This window comes from Phodopus roborovskii, unplaced genomic scaffold (genome assembly GCF_943737965.1).
Source record: "Phodopus roborovskii unplaced genomic scaffold, PHOROB, whole genome shotgun sequence".
Taxonomy (NCBI): Eukaryota; Metazoa; Chordata; class Mammalia; order Rodentia; family Cricetidae; genus Phodopus; species Phodopus roborovskii.
The window spans coordinates 8,950,224-8,972,256 of record NW_026126636.1 but is presented as its reverse complement, the minus strand read 5'-3'; the positions used below and the strand labels follow the sequence as shown (position 1 = coordinate 8,972,256).

Here is a 22,033-nt window from a genome sequence, read left to right as displayed (position 1 = left end):
ATCCAGCACAGTCTCCCCAAAGGTGTATGCAATTCTGCCCTAAGTACACGTGGCCTCCGGGACAGGCCAGAAGTACCTAGGGTGGGAAAGACTAGGGAGAGGGCTCATCTGTGTGGCCTCAAGGGAGGCCTCAGCCATCTTCCAGTGTGGTTGCTTTAAGGTCACCTACAGTCCTGCCCATGACCTCCACTGCTCTGTCAGTAAGCCTAACAAAGCCCCCGGCTCCCGAGGGTGAACCTGGTGGAACTGTATCTTGGATTGTCCTTGGGTCCTTTGCAGGAGGTGTAGATGTTATATCTCCCCCAGGGAATGAATTTTAGCAATGGCATCAAGTGAAGAAGAAAGAAGGAGGATGGAGGCGTGGCTTAGTTGATAAAGGACTTGCCTGGTATGCATGGAGCCCAGGGCTCCTGGCCCAGCATTGCAAGAATGTGAGTATTGCAAGTGAACGCATGTTAACTCCCAAAGCAGGTCAGCATTTATGGATGCATTTTCCTAAATAATGATCATGATGATGATTTTCTAGTTTACCGCTTTTTAAGTCCTTTTGGGGCAAGGAGATTTTGCATTGTCAAGAATTATGTTTTAGCCAGGCACGCACCTTTAATCCCAGCACTCGGGAGGCAGAGGCAGGTGGATCTCTGTGAGTTCAAAGCCAGCCTGGTCTAGTGAATGAGTTCCAGGACAGGCTCCAAAGCAATACAGAGAAACTCTGTCTTGGAAAAAAAAAAAAAAAAAAAAAAAAAAAGAAAGAAAGAAAGAAAGAAAGAAAGAAAGAAAAGAAAAGAAAAAAGGAAAAGAAAAAGAGTTATTTGATTTCATTTTATGTGCAAACATGTTTTCCCTTCAGGTATATATGTATATTATGTGCATACCTGGTGCCAAAAAAAAGGCTAATGGGCTTGTCAGATGCCCTGGGACTGGAGTGAGCTACCATGTGGTGCTGGGTACTGAACCTGGGGTTTCAATAAGAGCAGCCATTGCCCTTTACCACTGAGCCACCGTCTCTCCAGCCCCTCAAGAAATCTGTTACTTCTCATAGATATTCACACACTACTGTCACCTTGTTCAACTCCTTCCCAGAGGGGAGGGGAGTGAAGACTCCAGGATCTATATTGTTCTGTGAGGAAAACACCAGAGGAACGGCTCTAAAGATGGAGGAATAGATAGAAAAGCAATGTAGAAAGGACAAAAAAAGAAAAAAAAAGTGAAGGAGATTTAGCTCGCCAGATCACCAGTGGGGGCGGGGGGAATGGAAAGGAGGCCAAGAAGGGCTGAGGTACATTTCTCAATATCCTCACGGACAGTGAGGCTGTTTCTCCACCTGGCTAGGAGGTGGCTGAGTAGCCCTGGGATGAAGAAATGGGTTTCCTGTAGTACCTGAACACACGGTAGGGTCACACAGGTAGCTCAAAAGGTAAGAGCCATAGGGCCATCAGGGATCAGGATAACTCCAGTGTACAAGGACCTGACTCTGAGGGAGGAGGGCTGGGTCCTGGGCTCTCTGAGGAAAGTTTTAGGATCTGGACCCTTGGGTTAGTGGCAATAAGGCTGAGCCCAGGACCGTTGAGTCTAAGGGAGGAGGGGCCTGGGAGCTGGACTCCTGGCTGTAAAGGATGAAGGCTGAGTCTGTGTACTCTTCTGTCTGGAGGAAGGGACTATCCAAACAGCCTAGCCTTTCAGGTAGTGGATTCAGGGCGGGGTGCTGGCCTGTGTCTATCGCAAGACAGTGCTTTCCATTTCCTGGGTTGCCTTGGGTAACCCTGAGTATAAAAGGGTTGCATTTCCTGCTTAAAGAGCACTGGAGTCATTTCTAGCCACGGACTGGAGTCATGAACCTCGCCCCAGTGCTGACCCTCCTGGGGGTCAGCGTTCTGCTACCCTGTGCGTGAGAAATCCCGCCTGGAAGGGGACATCTATCCCAGGAAGTGGTACGAGGTAACCGACTGAGATGGAGCTGATCGTCTCGTCACAGGTATACCAGCTCTGAGTTGCCAAAGTGGGGTAATAGAGGCTGTGCGAAATGCCTCGGAGCTGCCCCTAGAGTGGAAAACTGGCCAGAAAACTTGTGAGGTCGGCGAGGGTTGCCAAGACCTGGTGATGCTCCTGGAGAATGGTAAGAAACTCCCCGAGGAACCCCACCCCCCTCTGGCGTCCTGCATCCCCGGGAGGGGCTCTTCCTCACCAGGAGGTGCAAGCCTTCCTAGCATCTCACCTACCTCAGGATGCCCAAACTCACTCCGGGACCCTGGAATCCCAATCCTCATCTCTACCTGCTTTCCCTTCTCCATCCAGGACCCCAGATAAGCTTGGTGATCATCAAGGACTGTGTTAAGGTTGAGGACCAAGAGCCCAGGGTTACCTGGCTCAGGACCGGTCCTGGGCTCTCTATCGTCTCCTATACCAGCGTGTGTCGCCATAGCGACTTCTGCAATGATGTATCCAGCACTGAGGTTCTTGGGGACCTACCCTCACCCACAGGTGCCACAGGGAGAAAGAATGACAGGGGAGGAGGGAGAAATTCTCATAAGGAAGGGGAGGGGCTCTGGGAGAGAGATCAGCGCACAGGGCTATTCATTTACACAGGCTCACTTTCCAGCTGAAGGTTGGCCAGCTCACTGGCTCCATCCACCCTTGATCGCACCTCTGTTCTTTTCCATCTTCCACATTCTCTTCCCGCCCTCTCCTCCCTCCATCCCATCTCAGAACACTCCTGCCAGCATTTTACAACAGGGTTGGAGTTATGAGCTGGCCCTATCTTCTGATGTTGAACCACCAGCCTTCAAGTTTGGCACTTGATCCCACCCGGCTCTTCTGGCAGAGCTCGTCTCTCTGTGTGGCTGGGACCGGATGACTGGGGGCTCTCATGTAGGGTTTCTGTGTCTCCTTTCCCTAAGCGGCAGTGATCTCCAACCTTGTTGATTTTTGGTTTGTTGTATGAGAGTGTGTACCAGTGTGTTCGTGTGTGTGTGCGCGTGTGCATGCGCGCGAGTGCACGCGCATAGTGCATATTTGTATGAATGTATGTAGAAGTCACAGTCCAACTGGGGGGGTTCTTTCTAGAAACCATCTAATCTGTGTCTTTGAGACGAGGCCTCTCCTTGCAACCTGGAGTTAGCTCACAGGTTAGGCTAGGCTGGCTGACCAGCAAACCCTGGGGACATGGTTGGCTCTGCCTCCTAAGTGTTAGGATCATCTGTGGGCCAGTGCACCTAGTGGGAACTGAATACAGGCCCTCATGTTCTCAAGGCCTGTGTCCCCAGCCCTGGCCTGGAACTTTGTGCAGCCTTTGCTGCTGTTACATGACGTCTGGGGAAATGGTGTGCTGGAAGATTTGCTGAATAGATGGTTTTCTTTCACTGTTTAGCAGAAGTGGGTGAAGCCACCGGTTAATTCTAGGGCACTTTCCTTTCCTTGGCTGAATCTGTGCCTCTGTCCCGTCTCTAAGGTCATCCTTCCACAGGCCCAGCGCCATTCTGATGTCAACCCCAGGGTCTCTGCTCATCTCCCCGAGCCCTTAGTCCTTGATCCCACAACCAGACCATAGCCTGACATTCCTGCAGCTGGACCGGAATGAGGGGGACCTCGGGAGGGAATGCTGGGTAACAACGTGGGGAGGAGGCCTTCCCACTACCCCTCACCGCATCTGTCACCTGCAGTCCCAGGGACCCTGCGCTGCCCACTCTGCCTTTCCAAAGATGGCTGTGAGGACAACCGCCAGCAGGTGTGCCCCGCAGGCAGCTCCCACTGCTACAATGGAGTCCTCAGGCTCAGGGGAGGTAAGCCTGGACTCCGGGACCCTAGGAGAAGGGGCTAGGTAGGCACTGATATCCATGTGCCTGGAGAACCAGGGTAGACTGAGGTGAGCATTGAACCCTGGAGCTGGGTTTGCCTGAGACACGGAAGGTTCTGTGTCAGCTTTCTGTCCCCTCCCCCACTGGTCCTCTTTCCCTTGCCTAGACCAGGTCACCACCAATCTGAGGGTGCAGGGCTGCATGACCCAGCCAGACTGCAACCTGCTCAACGGCACAAAGGCAGTTGGGACCTTGGATATGCGTGAAACCTGTGGTCCTCAGTTGGGTGAGTAGGAAAAGGAGGCCGAGCCTCGTTGTAAAGTGTGGACCACCCCAAAGTCCCCAGCCAAGGCCAGCCATTCCCAAGAAATCTAGAGGCTTATTCATCACTCAGGGTAGGAGTGGGAGGACTCTTCCAGAGAGTCGCTGGAGGGCTAGAGAATGTGAGCCTACACAGCTGTCCAGCTGCAGGAGAGAAGAAAGGGGGCATGGTCAGGTCAGAACTAAAGGGCAGGCACAATGACAGATGTCTCAGGGAACGTTGAATGGAGTGTGGCCCTTCTGAGTGGAACAGAGGGGTGAGGGGAGGTTGAGAAGGGGGAGACTCCTCTGTGATGTTGTGCAACAGTCAGTTCAGGACCCCTTGCTGGGGCTCAGGTGGGAGTGAGGACTGTATTTGCATGGCCCTGGAAAAGGCTCGGTCTCCTGGCAGTGTTTGTTTTAGTGGGCACGTCTAAGTGCATGTTAGGTGTGTTCAGGTGAGTGGGGGCAAGTGTGTGTGTGTGTATGTCCACGCACAAGTGTGTGTGGAGGTCAGAGGACAATCTCAGGCATCACCCTCAGGAACTCTGCCCACTGCCCTTTGAGACGGTGTGTGTGTGTGTGTGTGTGTGTGTGTTTCTTGGGGGCCTGAAGTTTGCCAATTAGGCCAGACTTGATGGTCTATGAGCCCCAAGAATCCACCTTCCTCTGCTTCCTCAGCACTGGGATTACAGGCATATGCCCTACACCCAGCTTTTGAAAAGATTTTTTTTCAATGTGTGTGTTTACGTGTGCAGATTCCCAGAGAAACCAGGAAAGGGTGTCCCTGGAGCTGGTGTTCCAGGTGGCCACGAGGGGCCTGATGTAGGTGCTGGGAACCAAACTCGGGTCCTCGGCAAGAGGAGCCCCCTCACCAGCCCCAATATGTACCCAGCTTTTCCATGACTCTTGGGATCCTAGACTCAGGCTCTGTGTTGAAGTTTTTACCCAAGGACATGGAAAAGCCTGGGGATACATGCCGGATGTCACTAACACCAAGGGGGTTTCCGGGGACATGGAGCTGGGGAAGCCCCTGAGGTGGATCTGACCTCCCTGTCCAGGTCCACAGGCTCTGGACTGCAACAGTGTGGCCTTAGACACTATACGGAATGTGTCAGATCTGCACCTGAGCTGGACAACTGGCTGGAAAACCTGTAAGGCTGGCCAAGGGTGCCAGGAAACGCTGATGCTAATACAGAATGGTAAGAGGAGGCCCCTCCCACCGCACGCCCCTCCCACCGCACGCCCCTCCCACCACATCCTAGGAATGACTCTATAAACTAGCAGCCTAGCACTGGAATCTAGGACTCCCTCGTGAGCAGGTGAACACCCTCCCGGGCCGGGCCCTTCCTTGCTCTCTCTGTACCTCCTCCCACTAGGACACTGGAGGTCTGTGCTCACACAGCCTCCCTGTTTCCAGGACAAGAATTTCACATGGTTCTCACTAAGGGATGTACCAGTGATGCAAACAGAGAGCCTGGAATCACCAGGCACAGAACAGGCCCCGGAATCTCCATCGTCACCTATGTGCACGTGTGCCGCCACAAGGACTTCTGTAATGACCTGTCTACAACTAGAAATCTTTGGACTCCGCCCCCTGACACAGGTACCCTAGGCAGGATCCCTAGAGAAGGGAAGGGTTGTCTGGAGGAAAGACAGGGCTGTGGGGTAGAAATAAGTACAGAGAGGCTATTTATTTTACTTTATTTTTGGTGGTACTAGATTTGGAATTCTAGACAGGAACTCCACCACTGAGCCACACCCCAGCCCCTCACTGGGGGATTCTAGGCAGGGGCTCTACCGCTGAGCCACAGCCCAGCCCCTCACTGGGGGATTCTAGGCAGGGGCTCTACCATTGAGCCACACCCCAGCCCCTCACTGGGGGATTCTAGGCAGGGGCTCTACCACTGAGCCACGCCCCCAGCCCCTCACTGGGGGATTCTAGGCAGGAGCTCTACCACTGAGCCACGCCCCCAGCCCCTCACTGGGGAATTCCAGGCAAGCATCACTGAGGGACATTCCCACCTTTGGGGTTATTTAAAACCACCACCAACTCTACTGGCTGGCAGCCTGTTAACTCCCTCCATCTTTGTTCCTACTGTGCATCTCTTCTGCGGTTCCTCCTGTATCCGTGCTGGCTGTGCCTGTATGCCTCATTAACTCTCATGTGGGTTTTCTGTTGCTGAACCACCAACCTCAGAGAGGCCTTGCTCCCAGCTGGCTCCCTCTGCCTCCCTCAGGCATGTCTCTTCCTTATTGAACATTAGTCTAGAGCATTCCCTTCTTGTCGCCTGGTGCTTGGGAACAGGATCACGCTCTTGCCCTCGGTTATTGGCGGATGTTGGGGGCAGATGGGGGAGTGGGTGGAGAGATGCCTCAGCTGTGAGGGACCTATCCCTCTCCTAAGGACCCAAGTTCAGTTCCCAGCATTCCCCGTGGATGCTCACAGCAGCCTGTGCCTCTGGTTTAAACACCCTGACGCCTGGGCATCTACACATGCGTGCAACCCCACCCCCACCCTCCACCCCCACACAGATAACACATGACTAAAAGTAATAAACTTTTTTGAAAAGTTTGGAGTAATCAATGGTCCCTTGGGGGCACCCTGGCTCTTCCTATTTAAGTTGGCGTCTCTTGTCCAACCTCAGAACCTCCCCGCAGACCCCACCCAGGCATCTCTGGTGTTCTTGGCCCCCTCCCCTGCACTCTGTAATACCTTTGCTCCCCTGCTAGGACACAGCCCAAATACCCTGCCTCTGGGCCTACACAGAGAGACTGGGGCATACTGGGGGAATGAGTTGGGGGTCCTCTGACCCAAATCCAGAACCTTCCATCCCTCACTACATCTGCTGCTTCCAGTCCTAGGCAACGTGAGCTGCCCACACTGTCTTTCAACTCGTGGCTGTGAACAGGCGGCCCAGCAGGTGTGTCCTGCGGACAGCTCCCACTGCTATGATGGAGTCCTCAGACTCAGGGGAGGTGAGCCTGGACTCCAGCCAAGGGGATGAGGAGGACAGGAAGTTGAGATTTAGTGCCTGGGAAGTGAGGGAAAATTCAGAAGGGGCATAAGACCCAGAGGGATAAGTTAGTCGTCAGTCTCATTATCAGGGAAGGGCATTTATGGTAGCCTTTCCACTGTTGCTCAGAGTGTTAGTTGGGGTCAGTCTTGTAGGTCTCTGGACATTTCGGGCCCAGTCCCTACTCCAAAGACTTGAGTGATTTTGATGGCCTCTCCTGGAAGGCATCACCCTTCTTGTGGAGTGGGGGAGGGATGAGATGGGAGGGCCGTGGGGGAGGGGGTTGGAGGGTGAGAGAGAGGGAAGGAGGGAGAGGGAACTGGGATTGATATGTAAAACAAGAAAAGACACAGAGAGAGAGAGAGAGAGAGAGAGAGAGAGAGAGAGAGAGGCCCAGAGGGAAGCTGGGCTGGCCTCCTGCAGCTGGGCTGGCCTCCTGCAGCTGGGCTGGCCTCCTGCAGCTGGGCTGGCCTCCTGCAGCCTCTGAGGCCTACATGATCCTTGCGCCCTGCCCTGTCTCTCTCTTTCCATCGCCCCCTTTCCTAGAGGGCATTGCCACCAATCTGAGGGTGCAGGGTTGCATGCCACAGTCAGGCTGCAACCTGTTGGAAGGCACCAAGGCCGTTGGACCCATAGACGTGAGTGAGAGCTGCAGCCCCCAGTCAGGTGAGTTTTATACAGGAAAAGGAGGTGAATCCCCTGTACTACCATAGCCCGTGGCAAGATGATCCTTGTGGGGTGTGGGACACCCAAGCCATCCACCATGGCTAGCCAGGCCAGAGCATCACTCACTGAGATGCCTGCAAGCGAGTGGGGGAGGGAGATTCCCCAGGGAGGCTGAGGCAGCGGTGTAGAAAGGGGCCCACACGAAGGAGAGAGGGAGATGAAAGCATTGAGGGGAGTTTTGAATAAGTCTAGAATCCTCGAGCTTGTGTGGCCCATCCTTGTGCAAGGACAGGCTCAGCAGGAAAGTGCCAGGCCCACAGCCACCTTCTTGGTCGTCCCATTCTATACAGGCAGACCTGGCATCAGCCTGGGTCTCAGGGTCCACACTGACTACCTCCAGTCTCTCCATCACCTTCTCCTGTCCTCATCTAGGACACCCAGCAGCCTTGCTCCACTGCAAAGAAAATCAGAAAGAGAATCCAGGGGCTTCGGGTGTGGCAGAGAATGCAGGGGGCGGGGCTCCGGGGAAGTGCCCATACTTGGGCACTCACAGGCAGCCACAGGGCGCTCACTTGGCAGATGGGGTGGTGGTGGGGTTTCCTATGAGTATTGCAAGGGAAGAGCTTGAAACCCCAGCAGGCATGTAAACTGAGCCTAGGGGCCACATCCTAAACCATAGGCGGTGTTGGGAGAGGGGAGGGAAGAAACAGATGAATTCCCAGAGCCCCCTGCCTGGCCAATCCGTGAGGTCTGTGTCTCAAAATGTGGGTGATACCTCTGGTCCCCACATGCATATTCACACACTAAAACACACACACACACACACACCTGCACACATACAAACAGACAAATGCATTCTCACATACCTGCACACACACATGCATACTCACACATCTGTACACACACGTATTCTCACATATATGCATGATCACACACCTGCACAAAGACACATGTACACTTACACACATACACATGCTCATACACCTATACACAGGCATGTAAGCACAAATTAAAACTTCTGAGTTGAGTGGGTTCCTCAAATGTTCCGTTTCCAACTTATTTTTAGTACACTTACTTATTTGCGCGCGTGCGTGTGTGTGTGTGTGTGTGTGTTGGTGTGTACACACGTGGCCATGCTGTGTTAGTGGAGGTAAGAGAAAAACTTCCTCCACTGCGTGAGTTCTGGGGATTGAACTCAGGACTCCCGTTGTCAAGTTTGTTAGACAAGTACCTTAACCTCCTATCCCATGTTGTCCTTGTATGAGTTTTAATCTGTTTGCCCAGGTCGGTTGACTGAAGGGCTTGAGTTGGGTGTCACAGAGGCTGCTTGGGGGGGCAGCCAGTATCCCCGGAAGGAAGTCAATCTGGGAGACCCTCCATTACGAGTTTGCCCCTCCTCACGCAGGCGCTCAGCCACTAGAATGCAGGAGTGGGCAGACAGAAGGCCTGAGGAAAGTATCGGCGCTGCCCTTGGAATGGACAACCGGCTGGCAGACTTGTAAAATGGGCGAGGGGTGCCAGGAAACCGTCTTGCTCATAATGAATGGTGAGAGGAGCCCCTCGGTGTGAGACCTCCCCTTCCGGCTCAGCCCTGGCCCCGAGTTCTGCCCGGAATTCCCGAAGCCACACCCCCGTGCCCAGCCCCCACCCACCGCCTATGTCACCACCCCCAGCCCGCCCGGCTCCCCGAGGCACAGCATCCCACCACCACCCCCTCATTCCCACGCTCCGGTCTCCCTCCTTCCTCCCAGGACCCGATGTGAACCTGGTGCTCTCCAAAGGTTGCACAGCGGACAAAGACCACAAGCCCCGAGTCACCCAGCACAGGACAGGCCCCGGCCTCTCCATCATCTCTTATACCCACGTGTGCCGCCACTGGGACTTCTGCAATGACCTGTCCTCCACCCACCCTCTCTGGGTCCCACCACCTGCCACAGGTGCTGGGAGGGGGTGCTCACAGGACTAGGAGAAGGGATGGCAGAATGAAGGACCTAGCTGTGTGGTTCTAAAGGGAACACTAAGGGTGTGGATTTATGAGCTGTCCCCTGCCCTCTCCCGCCCCTACCCGTCCCTCCCCCCTGCCACCTGGACCTCTGGCTCCCTCCCAAGCCTCCCCCCCCCCAAGCTCCATCTATTCCTTTCTCCTCCCACATGTCCTGACATCTTACCTGACCTCAGAGCTCTTCTCAGAGCAGTGAACTGGGTGGCTTTTCTTCTCTGTGTGCGCGCATGCGCGTGTGCACAAGCGTGGAGGCTGGAGAACAGGTGACATTCATCAGGAGCCACATGCCTTATTATTTAATTTGAGGCAAGGTCTTGTATTGACCCGGAGCTCACCCACTAGATTAGACTGACCAGTGAGCCCCAGCGACCACCAGCTCGTCACAGCCTCCCCAGCTCTGGCATTAGGGATCTTGCAGAGCCATCTTCCCGGCATGCTGGGTGGCTTTTCAGAATTTAAATCACCCCAGAGTCGTCAGTCTGATCCTGCTCCTCCTGAATAGCCCTTTTTCTCTATGCTGGGGTTAATCGCTAATGCTTCTTTTCTGTTTGTCACATTTCTTCTCCCCTAAGGATAGGGGCCTGTAACTTCCCACTGTCTTTACCTGGTGTCTGTTATGCAGCGTATGAGATTTGTCTTCTCTGGAATAGTTCTCCCTTGTCGTCCTTGACCATTTAATAGACTTTGAAGTCACTGGTACCTTCCAGAATCCCCCACCCATCCCTGACCAAGTCCATGCATCTGTCCAGTCACACAGAAAAGACACTGCTGGTCTGCAGGCTCCAGTCCTTGGCTTGGGGTCCCTGACTTCAGGCGTGGTGCCCCTCGGGACACAGAATTCCTGTCCTTGAGCCCCCATGAGACCCAGAGGGCACTGAGTAACTTCATTCTTGGGACCACTGGGCTCCTCCCTCTGCCCCTCACCACGACTGTCATCTCCCAGGTCCGGGGAGCCTGCACTGCCCACTCTGCCTTTCTAAAGATGGCTGCCCACTGAATGGTCCCAAGCAGGTCTGCCCTGCAGACAGCACATACTGCTATGGTGGAGTCCTCAGCTTCAGGGGAGGTGAGCCTGGACTCGGGGACTCTGTGGGACTGAGCGTGGGAGGCTGGGAGTGGATATCTGCATGTCTGGAAGGAAGGGTAAACTGAGTGAAGGAATGAGCTCCCGGGAGGGTGGGGCCAGGAGGGCCGGGAGGGAGCTCTCATGATCTGTGTGTGTGAGAGCATCTCTGTGTCCCCCGTCTACTACGTTAGGAGGACTCGTCTCTGATCTGAAGGTGCAGGGTTGCATGTCCCAGCCTGGCTGCAACCTTCTCAATGGCACGCAGACAATTGGAGCCATAGATGTGCATGAGGACTGCAGTTTTCCATTAGGTGAGTCACTTGTGGGAAAACAACCCTATCCTGCAGCCTCCATGCAAAAGGATACTTGTGGGCTACCCCAAACCATCAACAGAGGTCATCAACAGCAGCCATTTAAATGAGGTCTCTGCAAGTGTGTGCCTGGGAGGAGATTGGAGGTGGGGGGGGGGAGGACCAAAGAGAGACCGTGGTCCAGGGCACAAGGGGCCAGTGGTGGGTGAGGTGGCTTAGTGGGCATAACCCTTACTGACCTGAGTTCTGTCCCTGAGACCCACATGGTAGAAGGAGAGAATGCAGACAATTGTCGTGACGTGTGCTTACCCACAGCACACACGCATGTAATAAGTACATGGGTCTGTCCCCGGTGAGCCTGTCTGTGGTGTTGGAGATGAGTGGAAGGAAGCAAGATGGTCGCCCTGCGTGGGGCCCTGTGCTGTTCTCAGAGCTGTGACACCCGCAGGGCTCATTCTTGAGAGCAAGGGCCTGTTTCTGACTGGATCTCATTTTAATTTAACTGTCATGGAGTCATTGTGCAGACGGGTGGGGTTCATCATGGCATTTTCATTCAACTATGTCGTGTACTCTGACCTTAATTACCCCCTTGTCCCCTCTTTGCCCCAAATAGTCTCCTTTCTTCTTTCACATGGTAAATGAGCAAATGCATGTGTGAATGTGTATACTTGAGTGTGTGTGCATGCGTGCGCACGTGTGTGCGAGTGCATGTGCGTGTGTATGTGCATGTGTGAATGTGTATACGTGAGTGCGTGTGCGTGTGTGTGAATGTGTATTCTTGAGTGCGTGCACACGCGCGCGTGCGAGTGCGTGTGCGTGCGCGTGTGTGTCCTGACATGAGAGAATAAATGAAATGTTTGTGAAATCTGGCTTATTTCACTGAATGCAATGATCCCCAGTTCCATCTCTTTTTAAAATGATGTTTCTTTCTTGTTCATTTAAATTTATTAACCTGCATGTCATTACTACTAATGTAATGCCCTTATGTATTTGTGGGTGTGATGAGTGTGTAGTATATGCTCACTAGGCTGGTTAGCCCAAACTCCCAACATCCACCTGTCCCCACTTCCAAATGCTGGGGTTTTGCGGGATGCCAGGGATGTGAACTCAGATCCTCTTACTTTTATAGTAAGCACTGATGTATGAAGCTTTGGGCTCTATCCCCAGTTCCAAGTAAACTAGCAACAGTAGCACAGATACCTGTCATCCAGGTGCTTGAGAGGTAGAGGCAAGGTCATCCCTGACTATGCAGCAAGTCTGAGACCAGCCTGACTTACATGAGTCCCTGTCTAAGAGGAAAAAAGCTCCACAGTGTGTGTATGCCATCTATTTCCACAAGCCAGGCTTGGGGTAACCTTGGGTCTCCAACTTCTACTTTGGCAAACTCCATCTTCAGCCATCCACACCCTTAGTTCTGGAGACCACTGTGGCCTTGCTTCGTAGAAATGAAAAGCAGAGAGAATCAAGGGGCCTTTGGGTATGGTGCAGAAGGCTAGCGTTAAGTGGGGACCTAGAGCATCCCCACGCTGTACATAAGTGTGTTCCCTGAACACACAGGAGAGCCGTGGTGGGCCTCAATGGTAGCAAGGCCCATGGCAGGGAAAGGGGATTCAGTAGGCGTCCTGGCTCAGCTGGAAGTATGACTGAGAGACTAAAAGGAGGGCCAATTTAGAGAGGAGGGCCAGAAACAGAATATGGGCACTTCACCCCATAACCTGTGCAGACTGGCTCACATCACTCACTCAGTTAACAGATAGCCACACACAGCATTGACTCTGGCAGGGAAAACAGATACCCTGGGTTAATCAACAGAGTTGCAAAACAACTTTTATGGGCACGCATTTTGCCAAAGATTAACCTATGGAAATTCCTTAAGTTCCTCTAGGCATCCCAACCAGTCAGCTTTGAACCCGTACCCACCCCTCACCCTATCCTTTCGTTTTAGTCTTTATAAACCCCTTGCTTAGAGGCTCAGGACCTTCTCCTGCAGCTGCTGCATCAGTCTGTGGGACGAGGTCCCTGCCTAGGCTTGAATTCAATAAACCCTGTGCTAGCATTTGGGGAGTGGGCTCCTTGATGGCCTCTCTGAAGGTCCTGTGGATTGGGCATAACGATGGCCTTCTCTGCCCCTGCCTCTGTTCCCTCTTCTGCCTGTGTCTCTAATGTGAGACCTTCAGGAGGGGATTGAGTGAGTGCAGCCAGCATTAATCTTTAGGTTGGCTCCTTTCCAGTGAGATCTGGGGACTTGAGGGCATGGTCTGGATGTCACGGGCACCTTCTTCACCATGACGGAAGATGGTGGGAGGGGACAACTTGTTGCTGCCTGTGAGTGAGGTCTCACCAAGCAGAGTCAATTCAGTACTGAGAAGGATTCTCTCTCTCTCTCTTCCCACCCCCCCTCTCTCCCTCTCCCCGCCTCTAGTTGCAGGGGCTCTGAAATGCCAGCATGGGACTTTGGAGATCACAAAGGATGTATCCCAGCTGCCTCTCCAGTGGACAGCCAGCCAGACAACCTGTGATGTGGGTGAAGGCTGCCAAGACACCCTGATGATGATAGAGAATGGTGAGAGGAACCCTCAAACAGTCACACCCCCTTTTCCTCGGCTCCGCTCCCTTAGATCTGTTGGGCAACAGCCCTGACCTCCACCCTAGCCTGCCCTTTCTATCTGTGCAGGAAAGCAGGTGTACTTGGCTCTCACGAAAGGCTGCACAACCAACAAGGACCAAAAGGCCAAGGTCACAGAGCACAGGACTGGCCTGGGGCTGTCTGTCACCTCCTATACCCGAGTATGCCGCCTAGGAGACCTCTGCAATGACCTGTCCACCACAGCCCCTCTGTGGGCTTCAGCCCCTACCACAGGTGCCGGAGGGCTTTAGGGGAAAGCTGGCTGCTGGGGAGACAGGAGGGAAGGCTCCAGCTCCTGATGGTGCGTGCTGAGGGAAGTTCCGGTACCAAGTCTTTCTTGCTGGACAGCAGCTAGCCAGCTCACCTCCTCCACTCTGGCCTTGTTCTCTCCCCAGCCCAGGGTCCCAGCCCTCCCCTCTCCTTGCCACGTGCATCCTACCCTCTGCACTCTTCCCTGGGAGCCACAACTCCCAGCTCCCCTGCCTGACCTCTTCTAGCAACCCTGAAGGAAGTGTATTTCTTTTTCTTTTAAGATCTTATTTTTAGGTGTGTGTGTGTGTGTGTGTGTGTGTGTGTGTGTGTGTGTGTGTGTGCAGGGCCTGCAGAGATCAGAAGAGGACATTGGATCCCCCAGAGGGGGGGTTACAAATTGTGAGCCTCCCAAAGTGATGCTAGGAGCCACATTTGGCTTTATCCTTTTTTTCTTAATTTATTTTACATCCAGGAGGCTGGTTTCCACGGCCTCCTCTACTCCCAGCCTCTCTCCCCCACCTCCCCTCATCCCCACACCCCAATCCATTCCTCCTCCATTTCTGTTCAGGAAAGAGTCAGCCTCCCATGGAAACCAGCAGAGCAGGGCACAGCCGGTTGCTGTAAGGCTAAGCCCCTCCCCTTGTGTTAGGCTGGGCAAGGCGACTCAGTATGAGGAGTAGGGTCCCAAAGGCGGGCAAAGGAGTCAGAAACAGCCCCTGATCCCCATTCTTTTTTAATTTAATTTACTTTTTATATTCCAATCCCAGTTCCCTCTCCCCCCTCTCCTCCAGCTCTCCCCACTTCCCCCCACCCCACTCCCATCTGCTCCTGGGAGAGGGTGAGGCCTCCCCTAGGAAGTCTACTAAGTGTGTCCCATCATCTCCTTGAGGCAGGACCAAGGCACCTCCCCACCCCACACCCCTGTGTCTAGGCTGACAAGCTGTCTCTCCATACAGCATGGGCTCCACTAAGTCTGTGCATTAGAGTTAGATCTTGGGCCCACTGCCAGTGGCCTCATACATTGTCCCAACCACACCATTGTCACCTCTCTTCAGGACTCTAGTTCAGTCTTATGCAGGTTCCCCATCTGTCAGACCTGAGTCAGTGATCTCTGGCTAGCTCAGGTCAGCTGATTCTGTGGGTTTCCCCATCATGGTCTTGACTCCTTTGTTCACATTATCTCTCCTCCCTCACTTCCATTGTCCTCCAGGAGCTCAGCCCATTGGTTAGTTGTGGATTTCTGCATCTGCTTCCATCTGTTTCTGGGAGAGGGTTCTAGCTTCTCTGGGGTTGTGAATTATAGGCTAGGTGTCTTTTGCTTTATGTCTGGTATCCACTTATGAGTCAGTACACACTATATTTGTGTTTCTGGGCCTGGGTTACCTCACTCAGGATGGTTTTATCTAGTTCTGTCCATTTGCCTGCGAATTTTAGGATGCTTGTTTCTTACCTCTGAGTGTAAATGTACCACATTTTCTTTATCCATTCTTCAGTTGAGGGACATCTAGATTGTTTCCAAGTTCTGGCTATTATGAATAATGCTGCTATGAACATAGTTGAGCAAATGTCCTTCTGGTATGAATGTTCCTTCTATTGCAGGGTCTTGAGGTAGGTTGATCCCTAATTTTCTGAGAAATCGCCATACTGATTTCCAGAGTGGCTGTACAAGTTTGCACTCCCACCAGCAGTGGAGGAGTGTTCCCCTTTCTCCACATCCTCTCCAGCATAAGTGGCCATTGGTGTTTTTGATTTCAGCTGTTCTGATCAGTATAAGGTGGTATCTGAGAGTTGTTTTGATTTGCATTTCCCTGATGGCTAAGGAAGTTGCTGCTCCCAATTCTTAACTGCTCAGCCATCTCTCTGGCCCTGTTCCGTTTGTCTTTTTCTTTTCGTTTATAGTTTTGAATTGTGTTGCCCGGGTGCACCAGTGTGTCTGGAGTACAACCCAGCGGAATCTGCTCTATCCTCCAACATGTGGGACCTAGGGATTGAACTCACGATGTCCACATTGGTGGCAGGTGTTTCACCTGCTGAGCCAACTCACTGACCCACGGGGGTTGGGGGGCGATTGACCACCCCCAGCCTTATACTCTGACCCTGAGCAGCCCTGTTTTTCCTGCTTATTTTCCCTCTTTCCACCTGGCTGGCTTTGGCTCACTGGCCTCTCCTTCGGGCTGTCGTGTTCTTCTTCCTGGGTTGGGGTTTTCCTCTACCCTCGTCTGGTGTTAAACTGGCGGGCTTCATGTTTCTACTTTCTAGAATGTTTTGTGAGGAGGGGATTTTCCTCAAACTATTTAGTAAAAGTTGTGAGTAAAGCCACTGGTTGCTTGCACGGTCCCTCCTCCCTTTACTCTCTGAAGTCTGTGTGTAGCCCCAAAGGGCCCTACGGGCTCTCCCTGTACATAGCCCCAGGGTCTCAGCATGCTCTCCCTGCTCTCCTAACCACAGCCCCAGTTCCCTGTAGTCAGGCCTGCATGAGAGGGAGACTGAGGCATGTTGGAGAACTAAGAAGGGGTCATTGATCCAAACCCAGAGCCTCCCACTGACCCTCACTACCCTCTGTTGGTTCCCAGCACCAGGGACCCTGCGCTGCCCACTCTGCTTTTCCAAATATGAGTGTGAGAATCCACCCCAGCAAGTGTGCCCTGCTGGCAGCATGCACTGCTACCATGGAGTCCTCAGGCTCAGGGGAGGTAAGCCTGGACACGGGAACATGGGGACCCTGGGGGACTGAACACGGTAGGCTCGGAGGGGGAGATCTGGGTATCTGGGGAAGAAGGGTAAAGTCAGCAAGGGAATATGCCTCAAGGCATGTGAAACCGGCCTCCCAGAGCTGGGCTTGCCTCCTGCATGTGTGAGCTCTGTGTGTGTGAGCATCTCTGTCTCTCCTCTCTCCTCCCATCCTAGGGGAGATCACCTCCAATCTGAGGGTGCAGGGCTGCATGTCCCAGCCAGGCTGCAACCTGCTCAACGGCACCCAGAAAATTGGAGCCATGGATGTGCGTGAGGACTGCAGTCCTCCGATAAGTGAGATGAATGTGGGGAAAAGTAAGTCCCACCTTGTGCTGTGACCTCCAGGCAATGCGGGGTGTGGGACACTGGAAGTTATCAACCGAGCCAGCCACCAATGCCGTTTAAATGAGCACCAGCCTCTCGGTATTGTGCACAGGAAGAGATTTTCCAGGGTTGCAGGAGGTTGGGGGGCAGAGGGCCAAAGAGAGACTTCCGGTTGAAAGGGAAAGGGAGGGAGCGCAGCCCAAGGCCAGGAGACCGGAGAGCCCATTGAGGAGAGCTCTGAAGAAGTCTGGGAACAGTGAGCCTGGGAGACCTGTCCCAGAGGGAGGTGGTTTGAAAGACGGAGGACGGTTGTGGTCAGCATCCTGGCACCTGGTCCGCTTCTTTTGGAATACAAGTGTTTATTTCTGACTATATTTCCTTTCTTTCTTTCTTTCTTTCTTTCTTTCTTTCTTTCTTTCTTTCTTCCTTCCTTCCTTCCTTCCTTCCTTTCCTTTCTTTCTTCCTTCCTTCCTTTCCTTTCTTTCTTTCTCCCTTCCTTCCTCTCTTTTATTTATTTTTTTTGGGGGGGGAGGGCAGCCTTTTGAGACGGGATTCTCTGTGTAGCTTTGGAGCCTGTCCTGGAACTAGCTCTGTAGACCAGGCTGGCCTTCTGATTTCATGTTCATGTGCCCTGACCTCTGGTCACCCCAGATATCCAACTTCACGTAGATGACCCCCCCCCATTCTCTCCACCTCCTCTTTTGTCCCCGTTCATGAGACCTTGCTCCGTGGGAAAGAGAAGCATAGAAAGAATGGATGGGTCTAGTAGGAACTTTCTTTGGGTTGCCAACCAGCTCCCAAATAAAGACATGGAGACTTAGTAGTGGTTATGAATGCTTTGCCTTAGCTTCAGCTTGTCCCACTAACTCTTAGAACTCAACCTGTTTGTATTTATCTCAAGGCGTTTTGCCTTGAGGCGTTTTATTTTTCCTTCGCTCTGTATGCCCGGCTTTCCTGCTTCCTCCCTGGCTGGCTGTCCGGCCCCTGGTATCTCCCTGGCATCTGTTTTCTTCCCCCTGCCCCGTCCCACCAAGCCTAAATTCCTCCTCCTACTTACTCTCCCTGCCCAGAAGTCCTGCCTATACGTCCTCCCTTGCTATTGGCCATTCAGCTTTTTATTAGATCAGGTGCCTGCAGTTCAACAAATATTTTCCGCAGCATAAACAAATGCGCCACATCTCAGGGGCTTCCTAGGCTGGGTGGAGGAGATACCTCAGCTTCTCAGCTCGGTCACCCTGAGCTGGGGCAGTACAGAGTGGGACCCACAACTGGCAGGGAGTGATGAGCTTCATCAAGCAGGTGACCCCCCACCCCACCCCCACCTCGTCTTAGGCTTCCGGGTAGAAACGGCTTGTCAGGGACTGGGGAGAGTGTAGATGGATTTTTCTCTTTGTGCTACCAGCTCACAGACAATGACATGGAGACTAATTATTGATTCTGAAAGCTCAGCCTCAGCTTAGGCTTGTTTCTAAATAGCACTTAAAACTTAAATTAACTCATATTTTTAAAATCTGTGTTCTTCCACACACCCTTTGCCCCCTCTCTCCACCATGCCATCCTCCTTTGTCCCCTCTCTCCACCATGCCATCCTCCTTTGTCCCCTCTCTCCACCATGCCCATCCTGGGTCTCCCCCTGGCTGATGACTCTCCCTCTCTTCTTCCCCAAGCTCACTCTGTCAAGAAGTCCCTCCTATCCCTCCTGCCTGGCTATGGGTCATTTAGCTTTGTTACTAAAGCAATCACAGTGACATCTTCACACAGCATACAGGAATGTTCCACAACAGGATGGGGACTCTGTGGGTAAGAGCATTTGCTGTGCAAACATGAGGATCTGAGTTCAAGTCCATGGCATCCACCTAAACGGTGGGTGTGGCCACAAACACACCTGTAACCCAGTGTTGTGGGAGGCAGTCAGGAGACACTTGCTGATTGCCAGCCTGTCTCCAGGGTGAAATGGAGCTGAGCTGCAGGTTTGGAGGCTTTGACTTCTGAGTCAAAGGGATGTCACAGCCGGGGCACAGGGAGTATGACTTGGAATGTGCTTGCTGCCCTTAGCCCAGAAGCTGGGGGCCAGCACGGAGGCTCCCTGACTCTCACAAACCCTGGCGACTTTCCTCTCCACAGGTACATGCTACAAAGGGACCATGTTGAGGCTTGGCGTTGGCTTTGCTAAGGAAGCTGTCCAGTGGTCTGTATCGACGACCGAAGTGTGTGAACCTGAGGAGACATGTCAGGAGACGCTCCTGCTCGTAGACATAGGTGCCTGGGATGAGATGGAGGGCTGCACTCCTCCATGGGAACGGCCCGCCCCTGTCGCGCATTCTGTGTCCTGCAGTTCCCGCCCAGCTCCCCTCATGTCTGGCTCTCCTCTGTGCCATGTCTTGCTGAGAGCGGTTGTGGGACAACCAAAGGGACCCTGCTCGCCTCCATCCTTAAAGGAGGATTGCTCTGCTGGGTGTGACTCAGCTGGTACAGTGCCTGTTTAGCATCCCTAAAGCCCCGAGTCCGATCCCTACCGCCAGGTAAACTGGGCACACCTGTAATCACAGGACTGGGAAAGAAGAGACCGTGAAACTGAAGTTCAATGCCGTCCTCATCTGTATAGTGGGTTCAAGACCAGGCTGGCCTATCTGAGACTCTCAGAGAGCAAGACAGAGTGAGGCAGAGAGCTAAAGAAACAGAGAGAAGAGAGAGAGGGAGGAGGTAGCCTAGCACCTGTGTGGGGCTCAACCCTGTGCAGCTTACAGCTAAGGGGAAGAGGAGAGAGACACAGAGCACAGGGGTCGCGTGGGTGTGAAGTCGGGTGTGGAGAGGAATCCAGCGGGGCAGGAGTGAGGGTGAGCACAGTGAGGCTGCAGCCTGCGGGAGGGGCTCAGGGTCCCTGTGTGCACACTGTGCGCCAGCAGAGCCGCAAGGGGCGGGGCAGAAGCAGCTTGAGCTTCAGGCTTTGGCTGACAGGGAACATGCTGTGTCCCATTGTCCCTGGGGATTGTGCTCTCCCTGTGACTGGGAGCATCAAGGGACCCAAGAACTGGGCTCCTGGGCCTTGTCACATTCCCCTTCCTAGCCCAGCTCATACTCTCTTCTGCCTGCAGGACCAAGGACACTCCTAATAGGGAACAAAGGCTGCACTGGGCCTGAGGCAGAGGACGATGTCGGTGTCTCCATATACTCCAGCCGGCCTGGAATGCTGGTAGCTTCCTACTCGCGCATTTGTTCCTCCAACCTGTGCAACGATGCCAGCAACAGCAATGTCCTGCTGAGCCGCCTCCCACGTCCGAGTATGGACATGCCAGGGACATGGAGGGACCCGGACATGTGGGAGTTAGGCTGGTGGCTGTAGTTGAGAGCATGCAGCACACGCCCCGATCCTTCTCTCTGTCCTCAGCTGTCCCTCCCCCTGGCGACCTTCTGTGTCCTGCCTGTGTGGAGTTCTTTGGCACCTGCTCTGGGAGCACCAACTTTGTCACCTGCCCTCAGGGCACCTCTCACTGTTACAAGGGTGACATTGTGCTTCAGGGGGGTGAGTGCTAAAGGTTGGGCTATAGGAGCCATGGCTCCAGCAGTTGAGAATGGAGGGTTGTACCCTAACTCCTAGGTCTGGGGGGGGGGGGATAAGAGGTGAGGCTACCTCAGACGGAGGAGGCTGGGCCTGACCCCTGGTCTGAGGGAGGAGGCTGGGCCATGACCCCTGGTCTGAGGGAGGAGGCTGGGCCATGACCCCTGGTCTGAGGGAGGAGGCTGGGCCTGACTCCTGGTTTGAGGCAGGAGGCTGGGCCTTTAATCCTGTCAGGAATAGAGCTGGGACCTGAGCCCAGGGTGGAAGAAGGAAGGTGGGTTGGAGTCAGGGTTTGGCGGAGAATGAGGGGGCTGGGATTCCTGGGTCTGAGTTCCCCAGCAGCACGGGACTGTAGCGTCCCCGACTAGTGACTGTTCTTTGCCCTCCAGGTGGGGTGTCTTCTACAGTGAGCCTTCAGGGATGCATGTCCTCACCTGCCAAAACCTTACTGGGTGGCTCCAGAAACATCGGTGTCTTCTCCGTAAAGGAGCTCTCTGAGGGCACGAAGGATGGGCTTGAGGAGGAAAAGCCTCTGGAGGGAGGTGCTCCGGCCTCTTCCCTCACGTGGCTATTATGGCTGGTGCTCTTCTTAGCCCTTTGTCTGGAGGGCTTTGTCCTCTCTGCTGAACCCATTTCCCTGTGACTCTTCACCCCTGTTGGCCCCCACACCCAGCTGCCCTCTGACGTCATAACCTAAGACCTTTGCATAGGAGAGTCGCTGAATTCACCCTGCACCATAGCTGACATCCACGTGTTGTCCACGCCTGTGAAATAGTAAAGTCGTTGTTGTTTCTCCGTGTACTGGGCTTCTCTACATGAGGGGATGAGGGCACTCAGTAGGATCCATTGAGAGCCCTGCGGCCAAGGCCCGGCCTCCCTGTGTCTGCCCCATATCTTCTCAATGTGTGGGAGCAGAGCCTCATCTCAGGGCGCATTGCCCATGGTGGCTCTGTGAGAGAGGAGTGGTGTTGCCAGGAGCAGTTGTGCCTCACTGTCAAGAAAAATCCTAAACCATTTTAAATGCCATATTCTGTAGGTCTTTGAAAGGTTTGAAGAATGCCTATCCATCTCATATACTTCTCTATACATCTAGAAAACCTAACTAGCATTATAAGTCTTGACTATTATAGGGAAAACCTAACTAAAGTTTTGAGTATTATAGGTAACTATCTAAAATCTGCACTAAATCATACAATACATTTCTAAGTGAACTATATAAACACAGTACCTAAACAAGAGGAGAAATATACATATCACAAAATTGACCTTAAATTTGTATCAATAAATGACAGTCCATTCCAAAACAGAGTATTCATATCTATACCATAATCCCCTTTTTATCTTTAAAAAGAGATTGGTTGTGATCATTAACCATTTATAACC

At 53.2% G+C, this 22,033-nt stretch overlaps 1 protein-coding gene across 1 annotated transcript; it reads left to right on the top strand.

The window, feature by feature from the left end:
* Nucleotides 1–1,832: 1,832 nt before the first annotated feature.
* On the top strand, nt 1,833–21,449 carry LOC127238932 (CD177 antigen). The gene is made up of 21 exons (XM_051207708.1): nt 1,833–1,884; nt 1,976–2,116; nt 2,296–2,481; nt 3,660–3,779; nt 3,961–4,080; nt 5,156–5,296; nt 5,515–5,700; nt 6,954–7,073; nt 7,658–7,777; nt 9,183–9,323; nt 9,529–9,714; nt 10,723–10,845; nt 11,037–11,156; nt 13,579–13,719; nt 13,831–14,016; nt 16,608–16,727; nt 16,942–17,082; nt 19,216–19,350; nt 20,187–20,372; nt 20,480–20,614; nt 21,040–21,449. The coding sequence occupies exons 1-21, from the start codon at nt 1,833–1,835 to the stop codon at nt 21,291–21,293; spliced, it is 3,054 nt and encodes a 1,017-aa protein (XP_051063665.1). The 3' UTR covers nt 21,294–21,449.
* The last annotated feature ends 584 nt before the right edge of the window (nt 21,450–22,033 follow it).